General features: G+C 52.5%; 1 protein-coding gene and 1 long non-coding RNA gene across 43 annotated transcripts in view; one reads left to right on the top strand and one right to left on the bottom strand.

Moving 5' to 3' along the window:
- POMT1 (protein O-mannosyltransferase 1) overlaps positions 1–16,650 on the top strand; it is a 31,812-nt gene continuing 15,162 nt past the window's right edge. For 3 of the 42 annotated variants that reach the window (XR_013405375.1, XM_077967472.1, XM_015116538.3), the window contains exons 1-13: positions 1–130; positions 1,183–1,334; positions 4,037–4,143; positions 4,330–4,380; positions 4,973–5,119; positions 6,475–6,586; positions 7,373–7,438; positions 7,551–7,644; positions 7,906–8,061; positions 8,974–9,104; positions 9,667–9,762; positions 11,165–11,257; positions 13,319–13,415. Coding sequence is in view for 39 of the 42 variants with exons in the window: in XM_077967472.1 (XP_077823598.1) it covers positions 1,213–1,334; positions 4,037–4,143; positions 4,330–4,380; positions 4,973–5,119; positions 6,475–6,586; positions 7,373–7,438; positions 7,551–7,644; positions 7,906–8,061; positions 8,974–9,104; positions 9,667–9,762; positions 11,165–11,257; positions 13,319–13,415 (1,272 nt within the window). In the remaining 3 variants the exon portion in view is untranslated. Of the gene's footprint in view, positions 386–1,182; positions 1,335–3,685; positions 3,802–4,036; positions 4,166–4,283; positions 4,381–4,908; positions 5,120–6,474; positions 6,587–6,809; positions 6,876–7,372; positions 7,439–7,550; positions 7,711–7,905; positions 8,062–8,973; positions 9,105–9,666; positions 9,763–11,164; positions 11,258–13,318; positions 13,416–16,650 lie in introns of those variants that run through there. The other 39 variants (XR_013405374.1, XM_077967463.1, XR_013405376.1 and 36 more) reach the window with 37 other exon arrangements.
- Positions 5,284–12,102, bottom strand: LOC144335028 (uncharacterized). The gene is made up of 2 exons (XR_013405408.1): positions 10,846–12,102; positions 5,284–5,721 (listed from the first exon to the last, which is right to left on the bottom strand). It is a non-coding gene; the product is annotated as an uncharacterized LOC144335028 (long non-coding RNA).

Raw genomic sequence — 16,650 nt, 5'->3', positions numbered from 1 at the left:
GAACGTCGAGCACGGCGGCGGGCGGTGTGGAGTGCTGAGCGGCCTCACCCCCAACCGTCGGCCCAGTAGGACGGTTCCGAGGCGTTGCCCGGCGCCGGGAGCGGCTCTGCCTGGACTCGGAGAAACGCGGGTACGTTTGGGGACACCGGGGACGACAGCCCAGCCCGGACTCGGGAGAGTCAGTGCGGGACGAGGGCGTCCAAGTCTTGCCGGAGCCGGGGGCGGGGTTCCGGCCCGGGCAGGTGCGGCGTTCGGCCGACAGAGCCCCGAAGAAAGAATCCGCGGCGCGTGCAGCCCTAGGGAGGAAGAGTGTGCCGCGGGTGCAGCCTCAGGGTGAGGACGGAGCTGGGGCCGACGCAGCCTCGGGAGTTGGTGGCCGGGACAGGTGCGGCCTGTGGGGAAGAAGGGCCTACCAGGAGAGGAGGTATTCCCAGGACAGGTGGGACCTTTTGGGAGAAAGGCGCTCAAGGCAGGTGCAGCTTAGGGAGGGAAAGGCGCGTCCAGGGTAGATGGGGCCTGAGGATGCCAGCGGGGCGCCAGCGGCCAGAAGCGGCTTTGGTGTGAGACAGGATGCCCCAGGGCTGATGCAGCCTCAAGAGAAGCGGCGCTCAAGGGAAGATGAAGCCCGGAGGAGAACGTGGAGGCGGAGGGTGCAAATGCACCCTTCAGGCGAGAAAGGGAGCACCTGGGGATGATGTGCCGCTGGAAGAGAAGGCAGGGAGGCACTGGGGACAGATGCATCCTTGAGGAGAGATAAGGAGGCCTCGAGGCTCGGCCAGGTTGGGGTCCCTGGGCCGAGCAGCTGAGATGGCACCCAGGAGCTGCCCAGGGTCAGAGAGCTGTGGTGTGGGCTCCTGGTCGTCGGGGAGGGAGGGGAGAAACCCTGGCATTCCTTAGCGGTGTTCTCGCTCCCAAGACGTGCTCAGCAGGTTTTATGGAATGAGTTGTTGACAGGAGTGGATGTCCAGTCCTGAGATCCCCTGAATTCCCGCCCGAGTTCACTGCTAGTGCCCCTCACCCCACATGTCTACCTCAACCAAGACTCCAGGAACTGAGGCCTTTCTTAGCAGCCCGGCTGTGCTGTGGTTCTCTCAGCGCGCGTCTGGGAGCCAGGTGGCTGGGGATTCCTTTTGCAGCTTCTCGTGAGCCCTCATTGACCACGGCTTCTCCCTTCTTTTCTAGGGCATCTGCCTGAGCCCACTTTTCTACAAGATGTGGGGATTTTTGAAGCGCCCTATAGTGGTGACGGCTGACATCAACTTGAGCCTCGTGGCCCTGACTGGGATGGGGTTACTGAGCCGGCTGTGGCGACTCACGTACCCGCCGGCTGTGGTGTAAGCTAAGTGACTCCATTCCCAGGGTGAATCTGGAATTGTACTTTGTGATAGGGGGAGCCTTACTGAAGAGCATAAATGAGAGAGTGAAATCCTGGCTTTTTGGTGATAGATGTTTTTGGCAGTGAGACGAGAGGCCAGTCTGTCCCCAGGACAGCCCCAGCAGAGTACACCTTTTAGGTCTTGCCTTCTGGGTCTGTAGCAGGTGAAATTTGGCCCATTAAATGGGTGCAGTAGAGGAAAATCTGGTTGCCAACCTTGGGTAACAGTTTTAAAGTCTTGATGGATTTGGAAGTGAGTCTTCACTGTTGAGAGTGCTCAGAATGTGTTTTTGTCATAATGGGAAGTGATTGCTGTTATTATTGCAGGGCTCTTTATTAACTGATTAATGCGTGTTTTTTGTTTTTTGTTGTTTTTTTTTTTTTGAGACGGAGTCTCACTCTGTCGCCCAGGCTGGAGTGCAGTGGCGCGATCTCGGCTCACTGCAAGCTCCGACTCCCAGGTTCATACCATTCTCCTGCCTCAGCCCCTTGAGTAGCTGAGACTACAGGCGCCTGCCACCACTCTGGGCTAAGTTTTTGTATTTTTAGTAGAGACAGGGTTTCACCGTGTTAGCCAGGATGGTCTCGACCTCCTGACCTTGTGATCCGCCCGCCTCGGCCTCCCAGAGTGCTGGGATTACAGGCATGAGCCACCGTGCCCAGCCGTTTTTTGTTCTTGTTTTTGTTTTTGAGATGGAGCCTTGCTTTGTCGCCCAGGTTGGAGTGCAGTGGGGCCATCTCAGCTCACTGCAGCCTCTGCCTCCTGGGTTCAAGTAATTCTCTGCTTCATCCTCCTGGGTAGCTGGGATTTATAGGTATCCGCCACCACGGCTGGCTAATTTTTGTATTTTTAGTAGAGACGGGGTTTTACCATCTTGGCCAGGCTGGTATTGAACTCCTGACCTCATGATCTACCCACCTCGGTCCCCCAAAGTGTTAGGATTACAGGCGTGAGCCACTCCGCCCTGCTGCATGTTCTTTTTTAACCTTTTATTATGGAAAACGTCAATCACATACAAAAGCAGGGAGACGAGTATAATGAATGACCCCCACACACACCAGTATATTCATTACCCAGCTTCACCTTGTCAGTTCACAGCCAGACCCCTCCCTGCAGTGGATTTTACTTTGAAGCAAATCCTAGACATACTGTATTCATAGATAATTCAGCGGTATATCTGTAAAAGATGAAAATTCTTTTTTTTTTTTTTTTTTTGAGACAGAGTCTCACTCTGTCATCCAGGCTGTAGTGCAATGGTGCGATCTTGGCTCACTGTAACCTCTGCCTCCTGGCTTCAAGGGATTCTCCTACCTCAGCCTCCTGAGTAGCTGGGATTACAGGCACCTGCCATCATGCCTGGCTAATTTTTGTATTTTTAGTAGAGAAGGGGTTTCACCGTGTTGGCCAGGCTGGTCTCGAACTCCTGACCTTGTGATTCACCTGCCTTGGCCTCCCAAAGTGCTGAGATTACAGGCGTGAGCTACTGTGCCTGGCTGAGGATTCTTTTTTTTTTTTTTTTTTTTTGAGACGGAGTCTCGCTGTGTCGCCCAGGCTGGAGTGCAGTGGCCGGATCTCAGCTCACTGCAAGCTCCGCCTCCCGGGTTCACGCCATTCTCCTGGCTCAGTCTCCCGAGTAGCTGGGACTACAGGCGCCTGCCACCTCGCCCGGCTAGTTTTTTGTAGTTTTTAGTAGAGACGGGGTTTCACAATGTCAGCCAGGATGGTCTCGATCTCCTGACCTCGTCGTGATCCGCCCGTCTCGGCCTCCCAAAGTGCTGGGATTACAGGCTTGAGCCACCGCGCCCGGCCGAGGATTCTTAAAAACAAAAATCACATAACCACAGTTGTATTATCATGCCTGAGAAATTTACGGTGGTTTCTTGGTTATCTTCACCTTTCCCTAATTGAAGACATGTTATTGCAGTTAATTCCCACGTTTCCCTTTCATACTTGGAACCGTTTTGTTGGGTCATCAGGTCTGATCACCACAGACACATGCTGCTGGTGGGGGTGGGGGTGGGGGTGGGCGGCAGGATTAGCCTCGTGTCCCGGCAGGTCTTTCAGCAGGTTGGCTCATAGTATCCACCGAAATCAAACACGAGGGAGAGACAGAATCTGTATGGGGCAGGCATGCTGAGTGCCAGCTGTGCTTGGGGAATTCCCCATGTCTCTGTGGGTGGGTGATGCTGTATGCATCTTCATATCTGGGGATGGGAAACAGTTGGGGCAAAAGATCCAGCCTTTGCTGATCACCCATCCAGAGTCGTTTGGAAATACATAGACATTTATCCTCACACTTTTTGTTTACAGTTAAGATTCTAATTGAGGCCGGGTGCGGTGGCTCAAGCCTGTAATCCCAGCACTTTGGGAGGCCGAGACGGGCGGATCACGAGGTCAGGAGATCGAGACCATCCTGGCTAACATGGTGAAACCCCGTCTCTACTAAAAAATACAAAAAACTAGCCGGGCGAAGTGGCGGGCGCCTGTGGTCCCAGCTACTCTGGAGGCTGAAGCAGGAGAATGGCGTGAACCCGGGAGGTGGAGCTTGCAGTGAGCTGAGATCCGGCCACTGCACTCCAGCCTGGGCGACAGAGCCAGACTCAGTCTCAAAAAAAAAAAAAGATTCTAATTGAATATAACATGGGTTTTTTTTTTTCCAGTTTTGACGAAGTGTATTATGGGCAGTACATCTCTTTTTACATGAAACGAATCTTCTTCTTGGATGACAGTGGGCCGCCATTTGGCCACATGGTGCTGGCCTTGGGAGGTAGGAATCATCAGTTAGGAGAGTAGCCCCTGCCCCTCAGGACCTCAAATACATTGAAAACTTATCAGTGCATCTCTTACGGGCAGAATCCAGGACTTATTATTGATGCATCTTGTTGATTGCTTACCACAGTACTCTAGAAATGTTTGCTGAATGGGATAGTTACTGATTAATCTTCTGTTTCAGGTTATTTAGGAGGATTCGATGGCCATTTTTTGTGGAACAGAATTGGAGCAGGTAAAAGATAATTTTCATTTCCCTTATTAATGTGCACAGGTTAGAATGGAGAGATTGTGGTTTTTGTAGGGATTAACAACTGTGGCTTTTTTTTTTCCTTTCATACCTAGTCCCGTAGAAACTGTGCCTTACTAATCTGAGTCCAGAAAATAATAAATTGGTTGTATACAAATGAAAGACTTTTGAAAAGTCTGGTTAAAACCTTAGTGTTTAGTTACAGTCATTATTTTCGCCCTTGTTTTTGGTACACGTATTATGTAGCATCTGATTGCAATTATCTTTTTACAGGTAAATTTTGTACATTGCCACAATGTTTTTGAAAATAGGGAGGGTAAATGTATAAGTAAGCCAGTAATTTTAGAATCCTTAGTCCTTTCTATGCTTCATGAGATCGGGTTCCGTGACTATGCGAAGCTCATTGTAAAGCCCTCACCCATAGTGTATGCACTGCGCTGCTGATGTGGTCCCCAGTTTTGTAAATGTGCATTTTAGAGTCTGTGAACGTGATGGCGCTGTGTGAAAACACAGCTGCCGTACATGGAGATGGTGTGTGCACAGTGCAGTCAGCTCTGCAGTGTGGTTGCTTTTCCAGAATACAGTAGCAACGTGCCCGTGTGGTCCCTGCGCCTGCTGCCAGCGCTCGCGGGGGCCTTGTCCGTCCCCATGGCCTACCAGATAGTGCTGGAGCTCCACTTTTCTCATTGTGCCGCCATGGGAGCTGCTCTGTTGATGCTTATCGGTAAGACCTGGGCCCCTACTTGTTCTTGCTGTCATCCAGGGAAGAACTGACCCTCTGGCCCAGAAGATCACGTGGGCGTGGTGGGTGAACTGCACCGAAAAGTGTACCTGGTTCATCCAGATTTGGCGCTGCCAGTCACCCACTCCCAGGCTGGCCCCATGGCTACGGGGTTGCTGAATTGTGGGATCAGACTCTTCTCAGCAGTCGGGGTATGGCAGTAGAAAACTGCCCAGATGATGCTGCAAAGTCCATGCACACGTGGGCACCTCCATCTCCAACCAATCCTGTGACCAAATGATAACTCCCCTTGTTCCACCCGTCCCGGGCCTTGGCCAACTGAGATGGACTCGTGAGTCGGCGGGTCCTCTTCAGGGAGGGTCTTCCAGCTCACGTGTATGAACAGATGAAATTAAAGCAGATGAAAAGTTAGATTAGGCCGGGCGCGGTGCCTCACACCTATCATCCCAGCACTTTGGGAGGCTGAGGCAGGTGGCTCACGAGCCCAGGAGTTCAGGACCAACCTAGGCAAGATAGTAAGACTGCATCTGTACAAAAAATAAAAAAAGGGTCGGGCGCGGTGGCTCAAGCCTGTAATCCCAGCACTTTGGGAGGCCGAGGCGGGTGGATCACAAGGTCAGGAGTTTGAGACCCGCCTGGCCAACATGGTGCAACCCCGTCTAAAAATACGAAAAATACAAAAAATTAGCTGGGTGTGGTGGCAGGTGCCTGTAATCCCAGCTACTTGGGAGGCTGATGCAGGAGAATTGCTTGAACCCAGGGGGTGGAGGTTACAGTGAGCCAAGACTGCGCCAGTGAACCCCAGCCTGGGTGACAGAGTACGACTCTATCTCCAAAAAAATAAGCCGGTCATGGTGGCTTATGTGAGCCTGTAATCCTAGCACTTTGGGAGGCCAAGGGGGGGTGGAACACAAGGTCAAGAGATCGAGACCATCCTGGCCAGCATGGCGAAACCCTGTCTCTACTAAAAATACAAAATTTAGCTGGGCATGATGGCGCGCACCTTTTGTCCCAGCTACTCAGGAGCCTGAGGCAGGAGGATCCCTCGAGCCCTGGTAGTCAAAGCTGCAGCGAGCCATGATGGTGCCACTGCACTCCAGGCTGGGCAACAGAGCAAGACCCTGACTCAAAAAAAAAAAAAAAGACAGTAGAAAATGAAAAAGATGTGTATTGGGTGATGACTGTAAGAGGCCCTGTGCTATAGAATGTGTTAACATTCACGACAGCCCCACATAGTTGTATCGCTTCTGAAGTATGCGTTTTTTCATGAATGTTTTTATCCTCATATATTTTCCCTTGCTACCTTAAAATTGACACGTATTTCCTCTTTGAAACAGAGAATGCTCTCATCACTCAGTCAAGGCTAATGCTTTTGGAATCAGTGTTAATATTTTTTAATCTATTGGCCGTGTTGTCCTACCTGAAGTTCTTCAATTGCCAAAAGCACAGGTATGGAAAATGGAGTGTCTTCCTAATTAACAAAAACAGAGATTCTGGGTGGTTTGTTGACCTGAGATGGTCCAGTACCTTTTTTTGTTTTGTTTTGTTTTGTGAGACAGTACCTTTTCATTTTGAGGAGTTGCTTGCTAAATATCTTTTTTTTTTTTTTTTTTTTTTTTTGAGACGGAGTCCCTGTCCCCCTAAATATCTTTTTTTTTTTTTTTTGAGACAGAGTCCCTGTCACCCAGGCTGGAATGTAATGGCGCAATCTCGGCTCACTGCAACCTCCGCTTCCCAGGTTCAAGCAATTCTCCAGCCTCAGTCTCCCAAGTAGCTGAGATTACAGGCACACAGCACCGTGTCTGGCTAATTTTAGTATTTTTAGTAGAGACGGAGTTTCACCATATTGGCCAGGCTGGTCTCGAACTCCTGACCTCAGGTGATCCACCGTCTTGGCCTCCCAAAGTGCTGTGATTACAGGCGTGAGCTTCTGCGCCTAGTGCTAGATATGTTTTGGTCCTCTAGTATTTTGGGGGTTGGCCCTTGGCTTGTGACTTCATAAATACATCTTCATTTTTTCTGTAATTTAAACTAACAGGGCAAAATTTTCTGGGCAAAAAGAAAAATTCTGCTGGGCCAGATACTTTGGGAGATGGGAATTCTTTCTTATTGCACCTGGGGCTCAGCATGGCCAGCTGACCCAGAAAGATTTCTCTGAGGAATGTGGAGCTTCTCTAGCCTTTTGGAAATGTGTCTGAACTATTCCTGTCTCCATCTGCTCTGTTTGTATTCCAGCCCTTTTTCTCTGAGCTGGTGGTTCTGGCTAACACTGACAGGGGTTGCTTGTTCCTGCGCAGTGGGGTGAGTTCAAACCTCTGGTCTCGGTTAGTGTCCTCCTCCTCCTCCTCCTCCTCCTCCTCCTCCTCGTGTTTTCCTGTCTCATGTTAACTCCATTCCTGTCATGTCTTTGCAGCATCAAGTACATGGGTATGTTCACATACGTGCTCATGCTGGCGGTTGCAGCTGTCCATGCCTGGCACCTAATTGGAGACCAGACTTTGTCCAACGTAGGTGCTGACGTCCAGTGCTGCATGAGGCAGGCCTGTGTGGGGCAGATGGGGATGTCACAGGGGGTGCTTGGTGAAAAGACTCAAATCCTCAATGTTTCCGAAGCAGGCAGGCCTGGGCAGCCTCGCCTGTCAGCCTCTGCACGTGCCTCTGTATGGGAGGCCAGTGTCTTTCAGTAACTTTTCCTAAGCTCATAATGTTTAGAGGTGGGTGCACTTTTCCACATCGTAGGGCGTGACTTTTCTTTGAATCTCTGGCAGGTCTGTGTGTTCTGTCACTTGCTTGCCCGAGCAGTGGCTTTGCTGGTCATCCCGGTCGTCCTGTACTTACTGTTCTTCTACGTCCATTTGATTCTGCTCTTCCGCTCTGGGCCCCACGACCAAATCATGTCCAGTGCCTTCCAGGCCAGCTTAGAGGTAAGTAAGCAGTGGGCATCGTGGCTACTGGAGGAGCAAGATGATAGTGGACCCAGAGTTTTCTTAGAAACACATCAAGTGAACATTAGCCCTTGAATCAAGAAATGAGGTATCCACATCCATATTTCTTTTTTTGGCAGTGGGGGATGGCATCTTACTCTGTCACCCAAACCCCGCCTCCTGAGTTCAAGCGATTCTCCTACCTCAGCCTCCCAAGTAGCTGGGATTACAAGCACCTGCAACCGGTTAATTTTTTTGTTTTGTTAGTAGAGATAGGGTTTCACCATGTTGGCTAGGCTGGTCTGGAACTCCTGACCTCAAGTGATCCACCCGCCTCAGCCTCTCAAAGTGCTGGGATTGCAGGAGTGAGCCACCGTGCTCCGCAGCTGGGAGCGTTTTAAAGTCAAGTCCTACAAACCCTGGGCAGTTTCACCCGCCTTAAGGACCACACTCAACTGTGACCTTCATTCCTATGAACCTCGCAGCAGTGGTAGAAGGTATCAGTAGAGGCGGTCAGGACTGTGGTTCCCGAAGTCAACCAAGCCTGCCGACGGCCAGTGCTATAGTGCTGTGTGTTTCAGCAAGTTGTTTGGCTCACCCCAGTCTTGGTCTTCTCATCTCTTAGGCAGACATCATCATTGCTCTTACCTCATAGGATGCTGGTACGGACTGAATAGGGTGCGTGTGGAAGGCTGAACTGAGTGGCCCAGAGGCAGCATTTGATCAAACTTAGCGCTCATTATGGTTCTATAATGTAACATGACGTGATTAAATGGTAGATCATTACCAGTATTACAAGAATGGCCACTAGCCTGAACATCACTCCAGAGGGAGGAGTGGCCATCGGGAAGGCTGGCTTAGGGGCATTTTTCTTTCTGTCTCTCACTCATCAACCTTCTGCTTCTGTCTCAGGGAGGACTAGCTCGGATCACCCAGGGTCAGCCGCTGGAGGTGGCCTTTGGGTCCCAGGTCACTCTGAGGAACGTCTTTGGGAAACCTGTGCCCTGCTGGCTGCATTCCCACCAGGACACCTACCCCATGATGTAAGGACAGTGATGGTTTTACTTTTAAGATTTATTTGCTCATAGATTTGCTTATCTTAGCAACTCTCCCTTTCTTTGAGGAAGTCTGTTTGCAAGACAGAAGGAAGTTGAGCAGCCCGGGTGTTGATTGCCAGTGAGCTTTGTGGTTCCCGGGTGTTGCTGGAGGGACTTGGCATGTGGCGGGGCCCAGGGTCGGCCCCAGCTCTGTGGCTGTGGCTGACCTCAGCACTGCCTGCCTAAATTATCTGATTTCAGCTCCTTATCTGTGGTATCTTCATTTTCCCTGAAACCCCTTGCTAGGTCGTATTTGTTGAAATCTGCTTCCCTTTTGCAGAAACTTTAGGAGAAAGGCTTGTGGGCCCGATCCATGACCCACTTCCAGATACGTTTCTTTCCCTTTCTTATATTTTTTTCACAAATAGGGATCTCACTCTGTTGCCCAGGCTGGTCTCAAACTCCTGGGCTCAAGCAGTTATCCTAAGTCAGCCTCCCAAAGTGCTCTGATTACAGGCGTGAGCCACCGCACCTGGCCCAGATACATCTCTTTGTTGACTTCACACAGATATGAGAACGGCCGAGGCAGCTCCCACCAGCAGCAGGTGACCTGTTACCCCTTCAAAGACGTCAATAACTGGTGGATTGTAAAGAATCCCGGGAGGTGAGTGCAGGTCCTGCGACTCCAGAGCAGAGCTCACGTCCTGGCCTGTCCAGGCAAGACCCTGGGACACAGTCCTGGGCCCCCTTCTTTCCCTCCCTCACTGACTCTAGTCACCATCACAGCCTTGAACGCCAGCTCAGTGCTAAGTCTGAGGTCGGGGAGGAGGTCATGAGATCCTCAGTAAGCAGCCTGCTCAGTAGCTGTTCTGAGTTTCCAGGCGAGCCCCAGTGCCCCGACCTGTGTCCCTCTCCCTTCCTCATAAAAACAAGAACCCCCCTCCTGCAAAAGTAGCATCATCGGCCGGGCACGGTGGCTCAAGCCTGTAATCCCAGCACTTTGGGAGGCCAAGACGGGCGGATCACGAGGTCAGGAGATCGAGACCATCCTGGCTAACACGGTGAAACCCCGTCTCTACTAAAAAATACAAAAAACTAGCCGGGCGAGGTGGCGGGCGCCTGTAGTCCCAGCTACTTGGGAGGCTGAGGCAGGAGAATGGCGTGAACCCGGGAGGCGGAGCTTGCAGTGAGCTGAGATCCGGCCACTGCACTGCAGCCTGGGCGACAGAGCGAGACTCCATCTCAGAAAAAAAAAAAGTATCATCATCCTGCACATACCCCAGCTAGAGGCGCCCCTCGCTCTCACCCCCACATCCAGTCCTGTGGATTCTGCCCCCAAACCAGGTCTCTAGCCGTCTCGGTCACTGTCTCCCTATGGTGTCCTTCCATTGCTGCCTGCCCAACTCTAGCACCTGCAGCCCAAGTGGGCTTTTTTTTTTTCTTCGTTTTTTGTGGGGGGACAGAGTCCCACTCTGTCACCCAGGCTGGAATGCAGTGGTACCATCTCAGCTCACTGCAACCTCCACCTCCCAGGTTCAAGCGTTTCTCCTGCCTCAGCCTCCCGAGTAGATAAGATTATAGGCTTGTGTCACCACGCCCTGGTAATTTTTGTATTTTTAGTAGAGATGGGCTTTCACCATGTTGGCCAGGCTGGTCTTGAACTCCTGACCTCAAGTGGTCCACCCAGCTCAGCCTCCCTAAGTGCTGGGATTCCAGGCGTGAGCCTCGGCCCCCGGGCCCCTCATACACTTTGGTTGGTGGAATGCCCCTCAGCAGGATTCCCTGGCAGTCATGGTACATTTATCACTATAGTGTTTGTAGACAAATTCAGAGCAATGCAGGTGTGATGACTGCGGGTGGAATCACATTTGGAAAGTGACCTTTGGTTTCAGAAAAGAGCTCAGTTAATGTCTGTGCTTTGGTTTCCTGTGCTCACCTCATGTGAGGCACACATGGGTTGGGAGGCAGTCTCGGCCATCAGAATTCAGAGCTCGTGTCCCTCCGGTGCAGCTGTTGGTTCTGGGGGACGAGGCTCTGCGTGGTCCCAACAGCACTGTGTCTTCCAGGCACCAGCTGGTGGTGAGCAGCCCTCCGAGACCCGTGCGGCACGGGGACATGGTGCAGCTGGTCCACGGCATGACCACCCGCTCCCTGAACACGTGAGTGTGCCCGCCGTCTGCTCTGCGGCACCCGTGGGTTTCCTCTGTGATTCTCTGTTCAGACCAAAACGTCAGCCCTGGCTCGGGCCACTGCCACGTGTCTCCCCCTCATCTGCACGTGTAGCAGCTCTTAGATCTACATTTGTTGCTGGGAGGGGACCCAGGCCTGGCCGCGGAAGGGAGGGGGTTAAGAGGAAGCAGAGGCTCTGTGAGGACTGGACAGAAGCACTTAGCACAGCCCATCCTGGGAGAGCTCGGGACCCAGTGGACGAGTGTACAAGGACGGGCTGGGAATGTTGACCCGCTTTCTACACAGAGAATGGAGTTGGGGCGCACCTCCATCAAGTGGTGAAGCTTAAAGCATGAGTGAGTCCAAGAAGCCTGGAAGTTGGGGCACGAGTGGAGCCGTGAAGGCTTCTTCCCTCCTAGTCCTTCGTCCTTGTCCGACTTGCCTTCCCGTGGCGCTGGGCACAGTTGATCATACCCTCCTCCTCCTCCCCGACTGCTCTCTCCACTGCCTCCTCTTCCTCTGTTGCTCTCAGTCTCTGAGAGCCTCTGGCCTTGCCGCCTCTGCACAGGCCCAGTCCTGGGGCTGCCTCTCCTGGACTTCCACCTGGCTGCCTGGGACTCACCTCAAGCTCTCCACGACTCCCACCTCCACAGGGACAGTCACTGGCCCTGGCTCTTCTGGTTCTCCCTTGAAAGGGCCCAGTAGCTGAGGCATCACCTGGCTCCTTCCCTTCCTCTCCCATCGAATGTTGATTCCATTGGGAGATCCTGTTTCTCAAACTTCAGAACCAGCCCTAGGTAGGGGTCCTTACTTCTCCCTCCACTCCCACCTCCTGGGGCCTGACCTCTCCACCTTGCAGCAGCCCGCTCTGTGCTCAGTGACTCCCGTCATGCTCAGTTCTCCCACCGAGGCCCCTGGTGACCCTGACATGCTTTGCCCCCGCCACCCTGGCTCCCTCCCAGCCCTGAAACGACCACCTGCAGGCCCCTTAGGGCCTTCACACTTGCTCCCTCTGCGGGAATGTTCTTGGACTTGGCTCCCCCATGGCCCACTCTATGTAGGGGTCTGCTGGGATGTCACCACATCAAAAAGTGCCTCTTGGGTGCTGTCCCCCGCCATTTGTTGTATTAGTGGCACTCTCACAGCTGCATGCTCTGCCTACCAGCATGATGGCTGTTTCCCAGATGGCTGTGAGGGCCGCATCTTGTTCACAGCGGGGTGGCTGCTCCTAGACAGTGCCAGGTGCATGGTGCGGTACAACATGGTTACTGATTAAAGGAACCAGGTGCTCCTGGCTGGGCACGGTGGCTCACGCCTGTAATCCCAGCACTTTGGGAGGCCCAGGCAGGCAGATCATTTGAGGTCAGGAGTTGGAGACCAGCTGGGCCAACATGGTGAAACCCCGTCTCTACTAAAAATACAAAAATTAGCCAGGCATGGCGGCACATGCCTGTAGTCCCAGCTAGTCAGGAGGCTGAGGCAGGAGAATCGCCTGAACTCAGGAGGCAGAGGTTGCATTGAGCCGAGATCGCGCCATTTGCACTCCAGCCAGGGTGACAGAGTGAGACTGTCTCAAAAAAAAAAAAAAAGAAGTGGGTGTTCGTGAACATTAAGGTTGATAGCCTTTTCTCCCGGCATAACTGCTGCGTCCCCAGGCCAGCTGGGCGCAGGAGCGGGCAGCTCAGCCCTGCAAGTTGTAGCATTGGTACTGCCAGCTGGCATCGCAGCAGTACCGGGTCAGGGGCCTAGGCTTGCGGTTCCTTCCTCCGAAACTTGGTTTGCTCGTCTAACAGGTGGAACGTTCCACAGCAGAGTGTCCTTTTCCCCTGGAAATGTTCCCGCAGGGCCTCCTCCCTGTTTAGCGTCCATTCCCATTGCTGAGCCTCAAGATCTCTGTCCTCAGTCGCAGCGACTCATGGGACCAGGCCACCCCTTATGGCTGAGCTGGCTTTGTTTCTGAAAAGCAACCTTTTCCCCCCTGACAGATTTAGTAAGTGCCTTCCAGAGGAGTTCAAGGAATTCCTTCTGAAATCTCAGTCTCGGTTTTCTAGGCATGATGTTGCAGCCCCTCTGAGTCCCCATTCACAGGAGGTCTCCTGCTACATTGACTATAATATCTCCATGCCCGCCCAGAACCTCTGGAGACTGGTGAGTAAGGCTGTGGCTAGAGCAACCACAGCCATCAGTAATGAACACTCCCTCACACAAAGCACCTCCTCACCCGGATCACTTCCTGACACAGCATTTCCTCACCTGGAGCACTTCCTCACGTGGAGGACTTCCTCACACAGAGCACTTCCTGACACAGCACTTCCTCATGTGGAGCACTTCCTCACGTGGAGCACTTCCTCACCTGGAGCACTTCCTCTAACACACACACTTCCTCACACGGAGCACTTCCTCACAAGGAGCGCTTCCTCTAACAGAACACTTTCTTACACGGAACACTTCCTCCCACGGAGCACTTCCCTACACGGAGCACTTCCTCTAACACAGAACACTTCCTCACACGGAGCGCTTCCTCTAACACAGAACACTTCCTCACATGGAGCACTTCCTCTAACACAGAACACTTCCTCACACGGAGCACTTCCTCTAACACAGAACACTTCCTCACACGGAGCACTTCCTCACACGGAGCACTTCCTCACAAGGAGCACTTCCTCTAACACAACACTTCCTCACACGGAGCACTTCCTCTAACACAGAACACTTCCTCACACGGAGCGCTTCCTCTAACACAGAACACTTCCTCACACGGAGCGCTTCCTCTAACAGAACACTTCCTCACACGGAGCACTTCCTCTGACACAGAACACTTCCTCACACGGAGCACTTCCTCTGACACAGAACACTTCCTCACACGGAGCGCTTCCTCTAACAAAGAACACGTCCTCACACGGAGCGCTTCCTCTGACACAGAACACTTCCTCACACGGAGCACTTCCTCACACGGAGCACTTCCTCTAACACAGAACACTTCCTCACACGGAGCACTTCCTCTAACACAGAACACTTCCTCACACAGAACACTTCCTCTAACACAGAACACTTCCTCACACGGAGCACTTCCTCACACGGAGCACTTCCTCTAACACAGAACACTTCCTCACACGGAGCGCTTCCTCTAACACAGAACACTTCCTCACATGGAGCACTTCCTCTAACACAGAACACTTCCTCACACGGAGCGCTTCCTCTAACAGAACACTTCCTCACACGGAGCACTTCCTCTGACACAGAACACTTCCTCACACGGAGCACTTCCTCTGACACAGAACACTTCCTCACACGGAGCGCTTCCTCTAACAAAGAACACGTCCTCACACGGAGCGCTTCCTCTGACACAGAACACTTCCTCACACGGAGCACTTCCTCACACGGAGCACTTCCTCTAACACAGAACACTTCCTCACACGGAGCACTTCCTCTAACACAGAACACTTCCTCACACAGAACACTTCCTCTAACACAGAACACTTCCTCACACGGAGCACTTCCTCACACGGAGCACTTCCTCTAACACAGAACACTTCCTCACACGGAGCACTTCCTCTGACACAGAACACTTCCTCACACGGAGCACTTCCTCACACGGAGCACTTCCTCTAACACAGAACACTTCCTCACATGGAGCGCTTCCTGACACGGAGCGCTTCCTCTAACACAGAACACTTCCTCACACGGAGCACTTCCTCACACAGAACACTTCCTCACACGGAGCACTTCCTCTGACACAGAACACTTTCTCACACGCAGCACTTCCTCTAACACAGAACACTTCCCCACACGGAGCACTTCCTCTAACACAGAACACTTCCCCACACGAAGCACTTCCTCTAACACAGAACACTTCCTCACACGCACGGAGCACTTCCTCACACGGAGCACTTTCTCACAAGGAGCACTTCCTCTAACAGAACACTTCCTCACACGGAGCACTTCCTCCAACACAGAACACTTCCTCACACGGAGCACTTCCTCCAACACAGAACACTTCCTCACACGGAGCGCTTCCTCACACGGAGCATTCCTCTAACACAGAACACTTCCTCACACGGAGCGCTTCCTCACACGGAGCATTCCTCTAACACAGAACACTTCCTCACACGGAGCACTTCCTCACATGGAGCACTTCCTCTAACACAACACTTCCTCACACAGAGCACTTCCTCTGACACAGAACACTTCCTCACACGGAGCGCTTCCTCTAACACAGAACACTTCCTCACACGGAGCACTTCCTCACACGGAGCGCTTCCTCTGACACAGAACACTTCCTCACACGGAGCGCTTCCTCTGACACAGAACACTTCCTCACACAGAGCACTTCCTCACACGGAGCACTTCCTCTAACACAGATCACTTCCTCACATGGAGCGCTTCCTGACACGGAGCGCTTCCTCTAACACAGAACACTTCCTCACACGGAGCACTTCCTGTAACACAGAACACTTCCTCACACGGAGCACTTCCTCTAACACAGAACACTTCCTCACACGGAGCGCTTCCTCTAACACAGAACACTTCCTCACACGGAGCACTTCCTCACACGGAGCGCTTCCTCTAACACAGAACACTTCCTCACACAGAGCGCTTCCTCTAACACAGAACACTTCCTCACACGGAGCGCTTCCTTTGACACAGAACACTTCCTCACACGGAGCGCTTCCTCTGACACAGAACACTTCCTCACACGGAGCACTTCCTCACACGGAGCACTTCCTCACACAGAACACTTCCTCACACGGAGCACTTCCTCTAACACAGAACACTTCCTCACACGGAGCGCTTCCTCTAACACAGAACACTTTCTCACACGGAGCGCTTCCTCTGACACAGAACACTTCCTCACACGGAGCGCTTCCTCTAACACAGAACACTTCCTCACACGGAGCACTTCCTCACACGGAGCACTTCCTCACACAGAACACTTCCTCACATGGAGCACTTCCTCTAACACAGAACACTTCCTCACACGGAGCACTTCCTCACATGGAGCACTTCCTCTAACACAACACTTCCTCACACAGAGCACTTCCTCTGACACAGAACACTTTCTCACACGGAGCGCTTCCTCTAACACAGAACACTTCCTCACACGGAGCGCTTCCTCTAACACAGAACACTTCCTCACACGGAGCGCTTCCTCTGACACAGAACACTTCCTCACACGGAGCGCTTCCTCTGACACAGAACACTTCCTCACACGGAGCACTTCCTCACACGGAGCACTTCCTCACACAGAACACTTCCTCACACGGAGCACTTCCTCTAACACAGAACACTTCCTCACACGGAGCGCTTCCTCTAACAGAACACTTCCTCACACGGAGCACTTCCTCACACAGAACACTTCCTCACACGGAGCGCTTCCTCTAAC

Source organism: Macaca mulatta, chromosome 15 (genome assembly GCF_049350105.2).
Source record: "Macaca mulatta isolate MMU2019108-1 chromosome 15, T2T-MMU8v2.0, whole genome shotgun sequence".
NCBI classification, from domain to species: domain Eukaryota; kingdom Metazoa; phylum Chordata; class Mammalia; order Primates; family Cercopithecidae; genus Macaca; species Macaca mulatta.
This window is presented reverse-complemented; position numbering and strand designations above follow the sequence as displayed.